Source organism: Uloborus diversus, chromosome 6 (assembly GCF_026930045.1).
Source record: "Uloborus diversus isolate 005 chromosome 6, Udiv.v.3.1, whole genome shotgun sequence".
Lineage (NCBI taxonomy): Eukaryota > Metazoa > Arthropoda > Arachnida > Araneae > Uloboridae > Uloborus > Uloborus diversus.
In genome coordinates, this window is record NC_072736.1 from 3408932 (window position 1) to 3426062 (window position 17131).

At 33.6% G+C, this 17131-nt stretch overlaps 1 protein-coding gene across 1 annotated transcript in view; it reads right to left on the minus strand.

Annotated features, from left to right (window-relative positions):
- Positions 1–11704: 11704 nt before the first annotated feature.
- The window catches only part of LOC129224420 (dnaJ homolog subfamily C member 5-like), a 40862-nt gene continuing 35435 nt past the window's right edge, over positions 11705–17131 (minus strand). The window contains exons 8-9 of the mRNA XM_054858867.1: positions 15160–15204; positions 11705–12496 (exon numbers count right to left, since the gene is read on the minus strand). Of these exons, the coding sequence (XP_054714842.1) occupies positions 12317–12496; positions 15160–15204 (225 nt within the window). The 3' untranslated portion in view covers positions 11705–12316. The remainder of the gene's footprint in view (positions 12497–15159; positions 15205–17131) is intronic.

Here is a 17131-nt window from a genome sequence, read left to right on the forward strand (position 1 = left end):
GCAAAACACTAATATGCACACACGTATTTCATACTTTTTCAATTCATAATGTGTTATGTTTGTGAAAAATGCATTAATTTAGAAAATAAGCAAACCAATAAAAAAGTGCTACTTTTCGCTTTCAATTATAAAGTTAGATGTATCATATTCATATGCGTTTATAGTGTCATTTAATATGTCACACAAAACATTCTAATGGTTTAACCCCAGTTTCTCTCCGACATTTGAAATGTCTCCCCCAACCCAAATATATCAAAACTGAAAAACAGGGGGAAGGAAATTTTGTATCGGCAAAACCTGGGGGGGGGGGGGGGGGACAGCATTCCAATCTCATTCTTTAATTTGTTTCTCTGTTTAAATATAAACAAACATGAAATCTTAAAACAGACAGCCCAAAGAGCTAAGTCTGCGTGTATGCGCAGTCGCTGTAGCAAATTTGTGATATCCGCAATTTAACCTCTAGTTGCAACTGTTGGTTCTGTTTTTTTATTAGTTTTGATTGAATTTCATTTCCTAAGACAACTTTTGAATAACTGTTAGATCTGCTCTAACCTTGCAATTGCAGTCAGAAATTAACAAACCTTATGAGCCGAGTACATAAGAATTCAGGAGAAATTAGTGAATTTCAAACTTTAATTACTCCGGCCCATGATGTCCCTGGGAGTTGAATTTTTGTATATGTATTCAATGGTCCCCCAAGAATATGTATACAAAAAATCATTACCATAGCCCCTCCAGGGGGCTGTGACAGAACCCCGGAAAAGTGCAATTTGTGGGGTAAAAAATGAGGGGGGAGGGGGGTCAAAGGCACATCAGTAGGGCACAAGGAATGCGTGTGCAAAATTTCAGCTTGATTCCTGTTTTCGTCTGGGTTGTAGCCCTGTCAAAGAAAGCGAAAACTTTTTTGAACAGAGATTTTCTAACTTAAATTCCTAATCCCCCTGATGGTCCAGGGGGTTATATTTTGGTTTACGTCCTCAGGGGCCACTAGAGATTGAGTACACCAAAAATCAACTCTGGGGGTCTTCATAGTGCTGAGATACAGAGGGGTGAAAAACCCAGAAAACCCCAACTTGTTCTGTTGTGTAAACTGTACTTAGTCGCGTTTATTTTCTTTTGTCGGCTGCTGATGTGACATTTGGTTTCCTTGACAGTAGGCATTTAGTTTTCTTGGCGGCCAGGACGCTCCACGTCCCGTGATGGCTGCGAGTTGTAAAAAAAAAGCAAATAATAATAAACATGGAAAGATAAAACACTTTTATTTATTCTGATACATGATCAATTTTCCTTCTGCATGCTTGGAAAATTTTTCTTTATACATTAGAATTTTATTGAAAGAAATATTTCAAAGAAACATTCAACTAGTGATTTCATTTAGTAAGTGTTTAATCCAAATACCAATCTACTATACAAAGTAATTAAGTTAGCTTATTATACAGAACTAAAATTTTATTCCTGAAAGTCTTGCTATTTGTAATTTATGCATACAACACTTTGGATAGAAATACAACTAATACATTCTTAAAACAAAATTTAGGAATATTTTGGTAATATTAGATGCATTTTAATGCTTGCATTATTTTTTTTCAACTTACAGTAAGCGAATTGTACAATCGAACTCGCTTAAAACAAGCACAAAAAACTGCAATATTTGCTTGTTATAATAGAGTGCTTGTAGAAAAAAGTGTTTGGGAAAAAAATCATAAAAATTTGTACATAATTGCTTTGTTAGAATTCTTTTCTCTGTAATGAAGTTGGTTAATTTGCTTTGAACCGTCTTTGTGTTGGTGGTCTGTATTCGTTGAGAACTACTCATGGCCCGTAAAAAATCCTCATTTGCACCCCTGGCTTTGATTAACATGAAGTTTCAGTGCATCAAAAATCATCAACTACCATAAGGCTGGTATAGCTTGAAATCAAGATAAATGTACAACAGATATATTATTTTTTGATATAGTCTCCACCTTTAGCAATGCACTTGGTGCAGCAAGCCACAAGCTTTCGTATGCCTTTCTGGTAGAAGGTTTTTGGTTGGTCATGAAGCCACTTTTGCACTGAAAAGTGTAGTTTATTTTCTACTTACCCTCTTACTTGGGTTTTGTATGCACAAAGAAACCAAAATATTTAAAAAGAAGTGCCTTTTCTATAACAAAATTTCAATCAAAAAGTGCCCTTGTAATTGTATTAAAGTGCTGTTTTATTTGAAAGCCCTCTGCCCCTTTTTTGGCCAGAGGGTCATCCCTTTTTCTTAGGATTCCAAGCTATTACTGTTTCGGTTCACTTTGGAATGCTAGAAGACTTAGCATCATATCAGCTAAGTGCTTCTGATTTCTACATTAAATCCAGGTTCTCGTTAAATCAGGACAACTTATAAACAAGTTCGGCTGTGCAATTAAATCATTTACCACTCCGAAAAATAAAACAATTATAATTTAATCTGAAAAAGACTTAAAACCATGATAATTGACACTTTAAAACTACATTTAATTAAAAGCTCATCACATAAATAATGAAACAATTCATTCTTTGGTTTTAATTTTAAAATTTAGCACTAAAGATGCAAATACATATCCATAAAAAATAAAAATACACCTTAGTTTACATAACCTAAAACAAATCAGTTGCACACAATTTACAGTTTTTGCATCACTTTCAGGACAGTTCTTCATTTTAGAATCTTTATAATATATACAGAGAAAGTAGTGATGCATTTTATTTTGTATAAGTGCTTCAAGTTCAATTCATTCAAACACAACAATTATCATGCTTCACAATTTAGACTTCATCATACAAATAACATATAGTAGACAGAACTAACATGTAAAATCAATATTTAAAAGTGTTAATCTCTTCAAACCTGAAATTATATACACAAACTATAATACAAAGTCCTTCTTTTTCTTCCTTGACAAAATATACTGTTTATGCAAAATTTAAAATATACTCCAACCTTTTTTTACTCAAGAGCCACAATATAAATTTTTGGAGGCAATACAGGAGAACAATCCAACTATATTTCAGTTCAGAAAGTACCCAGTACACCTATGATTTTTCCTTAACTAAGAGCTCAGTGGTTTTGGAGATTTTGGATGCTTAGTTTCCTTCAAAAAACACTAAAAGGAAATACATTATCTAATCAATATTTTATTATTATTATTTTTTTATTTTTAGTTTGTAAACCTTTTTCTGGGCCGGACAAAATTTATTCATGAGCCGGATGTGGGCCTTGGGTTAGAGACCCCTGCTTAACAGGGCTACATATTTTTTAAAATCATCTAAAAGAAAATGAGAAATTCTCAAAAGTTGTATCTGCCCTCATAGTGCAATTTACTTATTCATTTTGTAAAAAAGCAAGACCAGAAATTCCATCCTTGTAACACATGCAGAAAGATTATGAAACATACGAGTTTACACTTGCTGGTGGAATGTACGCTTACTAAATCTCAAAGCAAATCTATGCTACAGTAGCAGTCTTTTAACAAACATTTGCTATTGGATTACCATATAATACTTATCGTCTAATCATTTGCCAGTACAAGTAACACTCAGCAAATGTGCAAACTTATTTTTTCAGCGTTTTGCTCAAAAAAGTTTACTTCAATAAAATTTTACCAATTATAGAAATAAAAAAGAACCATAACTTTCCCTCCATAAAATCAAAAAAGAAGAAAGAAAAAAAAATGCTTCACTTATGTTCAGTACAGGAATGAGACAACGTAAGTCATTCACTCTCCTTTTTTCCCACCTAAATTAGAGAGGGAAGAGCCAATAATACTTGTTAATAACTACTTTCATGCCAAGACATAGTTTAGCGGGGATAAAGTACAATAATTGATGTTGATTTTGATAGTAAAGAAGTGAAACCAAACATTTAACTTATTGCATTACAAAACTTGATTTGGCACGATTCGCAAATTGCATTTTGAAGCAGGGCAAGATTGCAATTGTTTTAGCGCAACCGAATGAACTGCATGGATAAAAAAGGACTTTCTAAACCATTTATAAATTTTTGATTTGTAACAAAGAAGAACTGAAATAGTGACGTTTGCAATTAAATCTTTTTGCAATTAACTTGATTTAAATCTAATGTTAATGCTTCAATTGTAATAATAAATTTATAATTCAATTACACCAGAGCCGCAGCTAATTGACAGATAGGGTGTCATGCCCCACTCTCCCCATGATACTCACGATTATATGTATGAACACACATGCAAGAAACGTGAATTTTTTTTTTGCTATGCCACTGAATTGGATGACTCATGAAATAATAAAAGTAATCATCTCGGTCCACCCAGTTTTGTGATAATTAAAGCTCAGATTATATGCAATTTGGGGGGGGGGGGGGGCGTATTTTTGCTTTTTTTGAAGTTAGTGTGTATAGTTGCATAAAAATGTCAAATTATTCAAAATAAATGCATATTTCTGCAATTTTTAGTTTATTTTAGTTTTTTTAACTTAGAGAAAACTAAAAATGAGCATTCAATTCTCTGCAAAGGAGAAATCGCAGGGCCGAATTTGGAAGTGTGGAGGCCCCGGGGCAACGAAGGAGTGGAGGCCCCTAATCAGGGTTCGAAAATATCCGATACTTTGATATATATCCAAATATTTTGATATATATGTATATATCCGATATTTTCGACCCGTGAAAGTTAGGATATTTTGTAAAAATTTTATTGTGGGGGCCCCTTTGTTGTGGAGGCCCTGGGGCAGTAGCCCCGCCTGCCCTCCCCTAAATCCGGCCCTGAGAAATCGGATGACAAAGAGAAAACTATTTTGTTTAATTAAATATTGCCTCTTCTGGTAGCCAATGAGCAAGGTAAAAATCTTAAGAAATGATATTAAACGACAAAAGGCAATGTCTTACTGAAGAAAATCTTGCAGAACAGATTGTGATTTTTTATATAATCAAATCAATGTGCAAACCATTTTCTGAATGAATAATAATTTCAAATGCAATTCTTGTTTAATTATAGAATAAGAAAAAGAAAAGAAAGGGTGACATTTTTCCTTTGACATTGTGAACTCATTGATCCATACAGAAAGAAAGATTTAGGACTAACGCAAATAGGAAAGGGAAGAAAAAAAAAGACTTAAATCCTGACTATAAAACATGTAACTGCAATTTTTTTACATTAAATAAATATACTCAACATAACAAAAGGGAAGGTGTGCAGTGAACGGTCATCCTTTTCTAACTTTCACGAAAGTGATAAAATGCAGACAAGCAACATCGAGTGAAAAGAAATAGAATTTTAGTTGCTTAGAAGAAAACAAAACATTTTTTTTTTGGTCTCACAGCTATATTTAAACTAGTGGTACCCGCACGGCTTTGCCCGTAAAAGAAAAATTAAAAGGTCTTTTGGTTCGCCTGTATATTTACAAATAATGTGTGGTGAATTTTCTCGCCAATTGGCTTGTACCCATGTTGCGGTTCCACGTTATGATAATTTCGAATCTCGCCAATTGGCTTGTGCCCATGTTACGGTTCCACGTTATGATAATTTCGTAATTTACTCGTCCATCTTACGATAATTTTGTTCTTAAAATTGGAATAGAAAAAGAACCACATTGAATTTTCGAAAAATCGCTTTGAGGTGCAAACCCCCATGCTACAAACTAACTTTGTGCCAAATTTCATGAAAATCGGGCCGAACGGTCTAGGCTATGCGCGTCAGAGATCCAGACAGAGAGACTTTTAGCTTTATTATTAGTAAAGAAGTTAAATATTTAGAACTAAGCCAGCTAGTACATTTAATACACAAAACTTCAATTCTTTTACAGAGAAAATAATGTAATAACTGAACACAAGTGTGATGTAATTAAAAAGTTAACAATAACAAAAACTACTAATTAAGAGGGGGAAAATAAATATCAAGAAAAAAATATAATTTACATTTAAATGCACAAAAAACTACATTCTCTGCCATCCAAAAAATATTCTAGTGGATACTGTGGGATTTCATACAAATGATCATCAACACCCTTTTAATAGATATTTTGCTGAATTCAATAGCATACATATGGGGACTAGCATCACTTTGGCTTACTGAAAACTCACACAGAATTAACCCTTTCATCATAAAATGCACACTACAGTAGGCGCCGCTTAATGTGATCACGGTTAATGTTATCATTCGCTTATCAAAATCACGAAGTCCCGGAACACTTGTATGTAAACACACATTAAAAAAGTCCGATATTGTAATCATGGTCTTCGTTTATTGTTATCACTTTTTCATAAACTTTCAATTTTTTCCCCGTTTTTGTTCCTCAATTAACAGAAATACATATGCAAACCCTGACCAGGGGTGTTAGTTTTCCGGGGCTACCACAGATTTCCGGGTTTTCCGAAAAAGCATTCCGGGTTTCCCAAAATGCTGTTCCGTGATTTTATTTTTTGCGCATTTTCTCCTCCTTCCCTGCCTTGCGAGCGCCAAACAAGAGGCGAAGGGGAGACAAGACCATGATGTCTAGCCCGGTTTCTGTAGTCGGCAGTTCAACGAGAAGAGTTTTAAAGCCCCTCCCTTTTTCTTCCCCCGCAAGTGCATTATCGTTGGCGCAGCTGTGCATCCTCCTAGGAGGATATGTCTTGATGGTAGGGGAGAGGGAGGGTAAACATACGTAGACAGAACGGAATTTCGGAATCACTCCACTGATGAGGGTAGCATTGTTCGTCGTAGTTTGATAATAGCCATTTTGTCTCTTGTGTTCTCGCTTCTACGACTATGAGTTCGCTTTTGTGTTAAGCTTGCGTCTTCTATTAAGAAAATGAAAATTCTTTCCGAAGCGGACGATATTGCAGAAATTGAAAAAGGACTTAAAAATAAATTCTGATGGGAATGGCTGTCGAAGCTGGATCAACGCAACGAGAAAATAAGTGTTTGGTGCAAAAAAATTAATGAAGCTGGCAAATGTTTTTGCATTTGCTGCAACACTTCGATTAAATACAGTAATGAAGGGTTAAAATCCTTAAAAAACTATTCGGGTACAAGCACCCACAAACAAGCCCGTGAATCAGTTCTGCATTCTCAGGTTATAAATGCACTTTGTCCTGTTGGCGGGAGTATCTTCGAAAATGAAGAGGATAAACGTACTCTCGACACAGCATCAAGAAAAACAAGAGACGAAGCTTTAATACCGAGTTTTATAGCGGAGAACTCGCTTGCATTTTCTTTAGCGCCGAAATTAATAGAATTATCGAAAACCTTAGCGCTTGATATTTCCGCTTTAAAAGCTTTACAATTATCAAGATCAGCAGCAGCTTACAAAATGAAATATGGACTTTCCAAAACGATCAAAGATGAACAAATCGGAGAATTAAAGACTTCATTCTTTTCTCTAAACATAGATGAAAGCACCAGCAGGTCCTCTGATAGCGTATTGGCAGTACTGGTACGATATTTTTCTGAAGTTCAGAGTAAAGTGGTGCTGCGTCATTTGGCCTCTCTGAAGTTATCGGCTTGCAGCGCAGAAGCTGTGTATAATGCGCTCGTATCCCTTATGGCATCAAATGACATACCATGGAGTAATTTAATAAGTGTTTGTTTGGATTCGTGTAATACTATGCGAGGCAAAAAAAACGGAGCTGAAACGAAACTTAGAACAAAAAAAGCTCCTCATTTGTTAGATATAAGTGGGGAAACTTGCCACACTGCAAACAATTGCGCCAAAAAATTCACAGAACCTTTTCTGAAGCATTTGGAAATCTTGGTAGACAACATATATTTTGACTTAAAGAGCACTGATAAAAGGGAACTGTTTTTTGAAATTTGTGTTTTAATTAAAATTAAGCCCTTAACGCCACTTTCTCGCCTGGATCATCGGTGGCTTTATGTTCTTCTTGTCATTGAGCGCCTAAAACATTTATGGGATGCATTATTAATTTTTTACTTCTCATGGAGTACACCATTATATGAGGAACAGTTAGAAGAGATTTATGAAAAGAAGCAATTGCGTAAAGAAGAAATAGAATCAATTAAAAAAGTTCAAAAACTGTTGAAAAAAAAAGATTAACTGCAGAAGGTAGAATTAGAAAAAACAGAATAACTCAAAGACTGTTTGAAGAACAAAAAAAGACTCTGTTTCTCATAGGAATCTATGAATCTGTTCTACCTCATTTTAACAGGTATGTAAAATTATTCCAGAGCAAGGAATGCCTTTTACATGAACTGCATGTGGAAATGGTTAACTTGACAAAAACATTTTTCGCCTTTTTCTTAAAGCATGAATTAGTTACAAATATTAATTCATTTAATGACATTTTAAAGATTAATATCGCAGATAGAGCAAACTCTCTTCCCGATAAACTAATTTTCACAGGGATGAATGCCAATCAAGGAAATGATCCTAGTTTTGATTTTAAAGAATTAAAAGAGGTTTTGAAAGTTGCTTATACTAAATGTGCTCAATATATGGAAAAAAAATTGCCGTTCAGTAATTCACTTCTAATATCTTTTTTTTCTGCCCTTAATCCTACTCTAAGAGGGGTAACAACAACATTTGCTGCCATCATAAATTTGGCAAAATTATTGCCTACTGTAATTCCCGAAGAAGAAATACCTCTCTTAGATGCAGAACTAAGAGAGTATCAAATAGATAGCTCTCTATCTCAGCAGAGTAATAATTTGATTTCGTTTTGGACACATGTTATGAGTGTTCAGAATGGAGATAGCCTAAAATATGTTAAACTTTCAAAACTGATCAAAGCAGTATTGTCTTGTTTTCACGGGCCATCAGTTGAAAGTGCATTCAACTGGATGGACGATATAGTCACTGATAGCAGAACTTCATTAAATATGGAAAGTTTAGATGCTATACAAACTGTCAAGTATTATTTGCATTCTATGGGCACAAGCACCTGTGATATATTTGGCAGTAATGATCCTGTGCATGAACCGCTACAAGGAAATTTTGGAAGAAATTTATTGCATAGTTGGGCTACTTATCAGCAGACACTTCAGGCAAAAAATCCTTCTGTAAATCCATCTGAAGCATCGAGTAGTACAAGTAGCAATCATGTTCTAGAAACTGCATCACCTACTACTTCTGGTGAGGAAAAACAAAGACAGAAAAAAAGGAGTTTGTCACAAGACAACAGAACTGAAACAAAACAAACAAAAATTGGACGTTTTTTTAAATAAGTGGACCTTTTGTCAAAGAAATTGAGCATTTCTATATTCACTGTTCATTTTAAGTTATTTTTAATTGATTTTTTCTGTATGTATACAAGAGGCCTTCAAGGAATTTTTAATTTTTGCATCATAGAACAAAATTTCATATGACTAAAATAATTCATTTGTCAAAAATTTCAGTATTAGTTTCCTTTCATGTTAAGAAACGAACTTCTGGCTTTTCTTTAAACTACTTAGGTGAGTGTATATTTGTTTCCTATTTGCTGTTTTTATGTTCAACTACTGTGATATTTGCACGACAGGGATGCGCTGCTCAAAAAAGAAAAAATAAAGGGAGAAAAACACCATAAAGCACTCGTTCAAAAATTTCTATGGTTCAATCTGTGTTAATATGACCCCTCCCCTCATTGAAGATACCCCTGGAAATGAAACACATAGTGTTAGTAACCTCTCAGGGTTTCGTTGCTTTTCATTTTCACTTTCAGGGTTTTTGATGTTGAGTTACTATCACCCCTGCCCTGACGAGACTAACTTTCTGTGTAGCATTTTGTGGTTTTCAATAGCAGTTCAAAATTTTTCTAGGAATGAAGCTACAGAAAGTTCGCCCCCAGTGACCACAGACTCCCCCTAAGAAAACTTTCTTTTGCATCTAAAAAAATTCAGTCCCTGGTCATGTTGCAGGCATTGATGTAGGACCTCCATTGTTGCCATTACATTGTAAACTATTAAAGAATTGTGTCGAGATTGAAAACAAAGTGAAGTTAAATTAAAATTTAAACAACAAGCAAAACCATGCTGGAAAAGATAGAGAAGCTGAATGTGCTTTGAAACTGGTTTACGAATGTCAGGGAAAACGGTCATATTTTACTTTCACCTATTACTGTGTGATTAAAAATTGCATAATTTAGCTTTAACTTTTTATAATTCAGATATTTCCGTTCTGTTAACTTAATAATTTATAATTTAAAACTGCGTTCAGTTGAGTCATTGTGATTTTAATTTGAGGTTGCCAAAATAAATGCACCTTAATTGGAAAAAAATTATTATTTTGTGTCTCCTGGATTCTTTTCGGTCATTGTTATCAAATTATATTTGACCCAAAGTGATCACATTAAGCAGCGCCTACTGTATATATAAAACCAAAAAGAAAATTTTACGAACAAAATAGTAGGTACACTGAATTGTAGATATGACAATGTGTTCGGAGTAACACCACACTTACATACTTGTTTTATTCCTATCTACGAAAAGACAATTGGCGCACTTATTTTTTGAACTATTACATCAAGTATACCTCATAACTAAAAGATACTTTTTGGATACTGGTAGAAAATAAGCAGGCAACTTTCAATTTTGCCTTTTGGGTTGACTGAAAATATTTCTAACATGAGTTTACTTTTTAAAGACGAATCTAGAAAGCCTCGCTGCAACAGAATTTATCACTTTTTAAGCACATTTTTTAAGTACAAATCTTGTTTACTGTATGTAACATACCAGAAATATAATTTTTATGTTTTAATAACAGCTGAATGACACCAACAAGAAAATTTATAGTTCTTCTGATAAACAAGCATAATATGAGAGCTTATATGTGTTTTTCTTCATTAATATCCATTCTCACAATATCACTCAAATATGTACTTATCTTTTTCTTCACCTCTAGTAAAGTTACAAAGACAGGATAACCAGTAGAGTTAATGACAATATAATGATACGGTCAAAATAATGAAATAGACCTTAACAATAGCTGTTTTGGCAAACATTTTAAAACATTAGACCAGAACAATTTAAAAAAGCATTTAAAACATAGAATGTTCCCAATACTTAACTCTTGAAGAACTTTGGATTTATCAGACAAAAACATTAAATAGGATAAAGGCTTTTATGACTGAAAACTAATAAGTATTTCATAGTGAAGATTTGTGTTTAACATTTATGGATGAAATCAAAAATTAAAAATATCCAAGGCATGAACAATGAAAACACATTTTAATTTCTCCATTAAATACTAGGCAATACTAATAAGGGGTACATGTAAGGAATAAGTAAAACTGTAAAATATGTCAGTCTACTGGTGTTATGAAAAATACATTCATACCTACTGCAATTAACCAAAAAATTCTTTATTTTTCTTTGCAGCTGGTTTGTCAAGAATTTATTAAAGTTTCATTTGCAAAAATCCTTAAAATCATATTATTTTAAAATCACTTTGAAGGATAATTTTATTTCCATAAAAGTTTTTTTTTTCTTTTTAAAAAATTTCATTCAATTTTCAAAAAGAAAAAAAAAGTTTTTAAAACAGAAGAGAAAATAGATATTTAATATTAGTTTGTAGTTTAAAACAAGACTATCTGATACATGTTTGAACAGTTGTAGATGGGAAAAAAAATATTTACTCCATAAAAATAACATTTTAAAGACAGAATTTTACTACTTTAATTCTAATTGTTTTCACAATTGTTATCTTCTCCCAATGAACCTTTAATGAAACCAAAAATCAGATCTAAGAATGCCCTTCAGAATGACTGCATTATTTTGGTTGTAACACCATATACTAGAAGGCAATGTCCTGTTTTGCAATAAAATTTGTTTTGAGCTTGCCTTGGTAACAATTAAAAGATATACAAGTAGACTATTTCCTTCAACATATCGTAAACATAACTGAAAATTCCAAATTTCTTTATTGACAAACTAAGATGGAATCTAACATTTTTAAAGTTTATAGGCAATGAAGGAACACATAATCAGGGGTGTATCCAAGGGAGGGGGGATTTGGGGATAGACCCTTTTCAGAAACTCAGGAAATTTTTGTTTTCTGACCATGGAAATAAACTAAAAGTAACAATATCCTTCTCTGAAAAAAAATTTCTGGGTTCACCACTGCATATAATCACTCAGTTTGATGCTTCTTGCAGGTTGTTGAGACTAAAGTTTCAGCTCCCCTCCCCACTCCACAAATGATAACATTTTAATTGACATACAAGCATACAATAGTAATACATATCGGGTACAACTTCAGTGTGAGACAAATCCGAGATTTTCAATACATACGGCCTGGAGGTTTCTTTCAGTTTGCTTCTAGAAAGCTCTATACAGCCGATAAGGTAAAAACAATTTGAATTAAAATTAAAAACTAATTACAAAAATAGAAATAAATTCTAGGAAAGTAGAGTGGATAGGGCCTAGCTCTCCGGACTCGTTTTGGTTGCGTAAGTGGTCTGTGGTGTGGCGTTGAGACTCGTCCTCTCCGAGGCGCCATCTGTCGGAGAACTCGAAGGAGGAGGCAGAGGAATGGCGGTGGGCTGTTCAGAAGACTTTGGCTGAGACGTCACCACATTGCTCTTTGAGTTCATCGGATCTCTCTAGCAAGAAAATTGAAATAAATGATAATTTTTTTTTAAATGCATTTTTTCAATACTGTTTCGGAAACTCAAAATGTGCTGAAAAAGGAAATTTTTTGGGTAGTCACAGTAATCTCCCATTGGGGTGCCCACATTGAGAGTTCAGGGGATCTTTAGTAAAAAAAAATAATAACCCAAGTTGTGAGTTTATTTCTCTCACAAAAGCATTTGTTACAGTTCACCATGTACAAATAGATACATATATATTTAAAAATTTGATGTTTCAGAACATCAGTGTTTCGTTATCGAGGTCCAGGAGCAGGTACTCATTCACTTGGAGAGTTTCATATCTGCAATTTAAGCAACTTTTAAGCTACTTAATTTATTTTGCAGTAAATGTTTTTCCTTTTGACACTTGTTTCTTTGCTGCCTATAATATAATTAGCAATGTCTTCACTAATGGGGAAAACTTTTAAAACTTACATGAAATGTTCAACAACATTTGTTGCAGCAATGATACACCTAACAAAAAACTTCTGATTTAATTAGATGAAAGAGCAACAGCGTAACGGCACCACAGCACCTGTCATAGACATGCTTAAAATATTGCTCTAAGGCTAACTCAATTTTCTGAACCTTTTAATGTATTTAGACTTTTAAAACTATTTTTCTCTCATGCAACAACATCTCATCTAATGTTTGGCTGCTTTTGGATCCTCTGAATTAGTTAACTCTATTTTATATGCTCAATTTTGAAAAAAGGTCTGACCCTCAGTAACAGAAGCCAAAAAATCCAATGTCACCCAGCAACAGACAGGATGGCCAGCAACAGACAGGATGGGGAAAGAATGGGCAATAGACAAATTCCCTTTTCCTCTTCAAAATGTGCAAAAGTTCTTTATTTTTAGAACCAAAACCTTATTAAATTCAAATGAACCTGAAAACTGAAAAAATTCGATAAATAAGAAATTTTGATCTATAGAAACAATCTTATTTTATCATAAAAACCTACTAACACATTAAATTTAAAGCTCCAATTTCATGTATGAAACCCAATTTCTAATTCATACCAACATCGGATTAAATTAAAGTTAAAAATTAAATGTGCAACATTTACTGTGAGTACTGCGTTGTTTCTAAAAAAAAACAGTAATGCCGTTTCCTGTTTTTGAGTGAAAGTTTTCTGTAAGTTTCAGTGCTTTTATTATGGCTTTCCGATTTCTCAAAACAGCAGGCCCTCTGCTTGCGGAAATATTAAACTTACCAGAAATGACATTTTTGCACCTTCATATATCTTCATTCTTCGGCAATTCAACTTGATCCGCAACATTAGGGGATCTTTGTTTAGACAATTTAATCGAGAGAAAAGTAAAAAATCAATTTACTTAACTTGAATGATTTTCACTGAAGCTAAAAAGATTAGGAATGATAATCAACAGACAAAAGGGATAACTTGAAAATTATTTTACTGTACTTGCAACTAAGATTTGAGAAGAAAAAAAATTTAAGAACTCCAGAACGACCTATCTACACAACCCTCAACCCCAGCTTCCTTGTGAGTTTTGTAGCAGCCTTTTGTGAAAATAATTTTCTCGCCTAACCTGCATTTTTCACGAGGCAAACAATCTTAAGTGGAAAAGAACCTACAAACGTCACGAATGTTTTTTTTATTTTTATATATTTATAGAGATTTTTTCCGATATACAGTCAACTCCCGCTACAACGCGATTCGACTTACGCGAAATGGCTACAACGCGATTTTTTCACCAGTAAATAATTTTAGACCTAACGCGAATTACTCATCCGCAACACGAATATTTTCAGAAGGGATTCGCGGTGTGAAAGTATCGGCTTTGTTATTGGCTACCAAAATATTTTTTGCGTGAATGGACCTTCATCTCTTCAGCATCAATGGCAGCGGAAATTCCCAGACTGTACTAGACTGAACATAGCTTTGTGTATATACAAATAACTACTCCGCATTTATCATATTTTTTTTTCATTCTAAATGCGAAAGTTGATGAAACATAATACCTAAAAGCAGTGTTGCACAGTATTGTTGTAGAACATCATTTTATTATTACTACATACTCTACGTACCGTACCGGTTTATTTTATATCTCTCTTTCCTGCTGATCACTGATTTTGCGCATTGTAACAGTATTTTATGTTGATTAAAACAGCTGTTTAAAAAATACAAATAAAAATTCAGTTCTTTATGTAAGAAACAGTAAGGTATAGTTAAAGAATAGTTTAAAACAGTTTGAGGCGGTGTTAACAGGTGTCTAAAATAATTAGGAATGATTATAAAAAAATCTACGTATACCCTTTCCCACAACGCGAAATTCTGACTTATGCGAGGAGCCTTGGAACGCATCCCTAGCGTAAGTCAGGATTCGACTGTATAGAAACAAAATTTTCTATGTAATAGACATGGAAATTTGCTGGGATTTCGATGTATAGAAAATTTTGATATGTGGAAGTTCGATATATGGAGGCTCGACTGTATATGGAACTGATTAGTATTATGCAAAAAATTAATTTAAATAAATAAATAATCAATTAAATAAAGTTTTGTCTAACATGGCTTCGATACAGCACGATACGGAATTACCAGTGTTATACGAAGGACATCTGTACATTCATTAAATATCTGAAATGAATAACCATTCACTTCATAGTACCTCAGTTGGGTCATCTGCTTCTCTTTCATTATCAACTTCATCTTCCTGCAAAACAGAATTTCACCAAATTAATGTACTGAAATGTGTGATTATTGAATGCACTAATTTTCATTTTAAAGGTTTGCTAAATATGACAATCCAGTGGAAAAATGACTAATTCGAGATTTATACTCCTCTTTTGATCTAAAAGTTTGGGACCTTCAAAAACACTGCACAGGTGAGAAAAAATTTTAACCCGTTCGGGACGGCAGCTCGCCGAAGCCAGCGCTCTCTCAGGAGGGCAGCTGTTACACGCGAACTGTCCTGCTAAGCCTAATTCGCAGTTTCGGAAAGTACGCATTACATAACAATGAATAAAATGTACACTTCGCGTAGAAACAAAAGAATTTAATTTTTGATAGAATACGTATGTCATAATTTCAATCATAACAAAAAAATTTAATGAACAATGAAAAAATACAAAATATATTGTTTTTGACTAGAGACGTACCGAGTAGCACTTTGGCCGAGTAGCCGAGTACCGAGTTACCGAGTACTCGGCCTTTCACTACTCGGCCGAGTTACCAAGTACCAATTATGTTTTAAGAAGAACCACCGACACACATGTGATGAATTTTGAACTTATTGGAATAGTAGTATAAACCTCCTTGTCCATATAATAGTTTTTAAAACTAAATTCCTGCTGAAATTTAATTACGCATTATATAAACAATTTTGTTTGTGTCAAAAATTTTACAAAAAAATTATTTTTAAAATTCAAAATAAATAAATAAAAGGTATGATTAATCAAGTTGGAATTAAAACAAATTACAGTGAAATCCCTCTAATGCAGACACTAACAGGACAATTTTTTTTTTGTCCACAATAGAGAGGTGTCCGCAGGACAGGGGTTTAATAATGTTATTTGCATTGGAACTGGGGAATTAAAAACTGTCCGCATAAGAGGGGTGCCCGTTAGGAGGGGTTTCACTGTATACCAATCAATTATAGTTCTAGTCCGCCAAACATAAATAAATAATTTTTAAAAGCAGATAAAACAAATGTGCAGGAACACTGCAGACACGTGTTTCTGACCCCCCGTTACAAGGAACGTTTTTTTCAGTGCATAACATGTGAGCTAAAGAATGTAAAGACATACGACAAAAAAATCCGACTTTTGTGGGATGCCTTTAAATCCACGAGCTCCCATTTTGTGCATTGAAAAAGAAATTCCTTGTAATGCCAAAACACGTGTCTGCAGTGTTCCTGCAGTGTGCTTTTAACGTTGTCTTATTTCCTTTTATTTTTTAAGCAAAGGTAATTTATATTTTTTATAACTAATTTTTGTTTGTAGCAAAAATCAATTTTTAATATGAAAATTCCATATTTTCTATACATACCTTTTTTGCATAATTTTTAATAAATTAGTTTTATTAACTTTGGGGACATTAAAATAAAGATTTATTCCACAAACTTCATTATTCTCAAAATTTAAATTTGACTTATAAATTTTAACTGTAAATGATTGCAGAATATAATGCTTGCTCTTTTTTTTTTATAAATTTTAGTATCTGTCTTGGACAATATTCAATTTTTTGCAACTACTCGGTATTGGCCGAGTATCTGATCAGAATTTGGCTGAGTACCGAGTACTCGGCAAATTGGCCGAGTACCGAGTAGTTACCAAGTACTCGGTACCTCTCTATTTTTTACTGTAACAAAGATTATTAAAATTAGACAATATATTTTGCACAAAACAGGAAAAATATTTGCGCTTAATTTTTGTGAAATACTTGAAGAATATTGTAACAATTCATATTTTAAAGCTGCATGAAAAATTTCAAAGCACTGAGCAATGTGCATTTTACACTGATAGGTAGTGTTAAGTCTTTTACGAGGCCTGTCTAAAAAGTATCCGAAATTTGATTTTCCTGCGCAAAATAGAGACGATAGCGTGGCGCCACTGTACACAGTAAAGGAAGAGACCTTCATG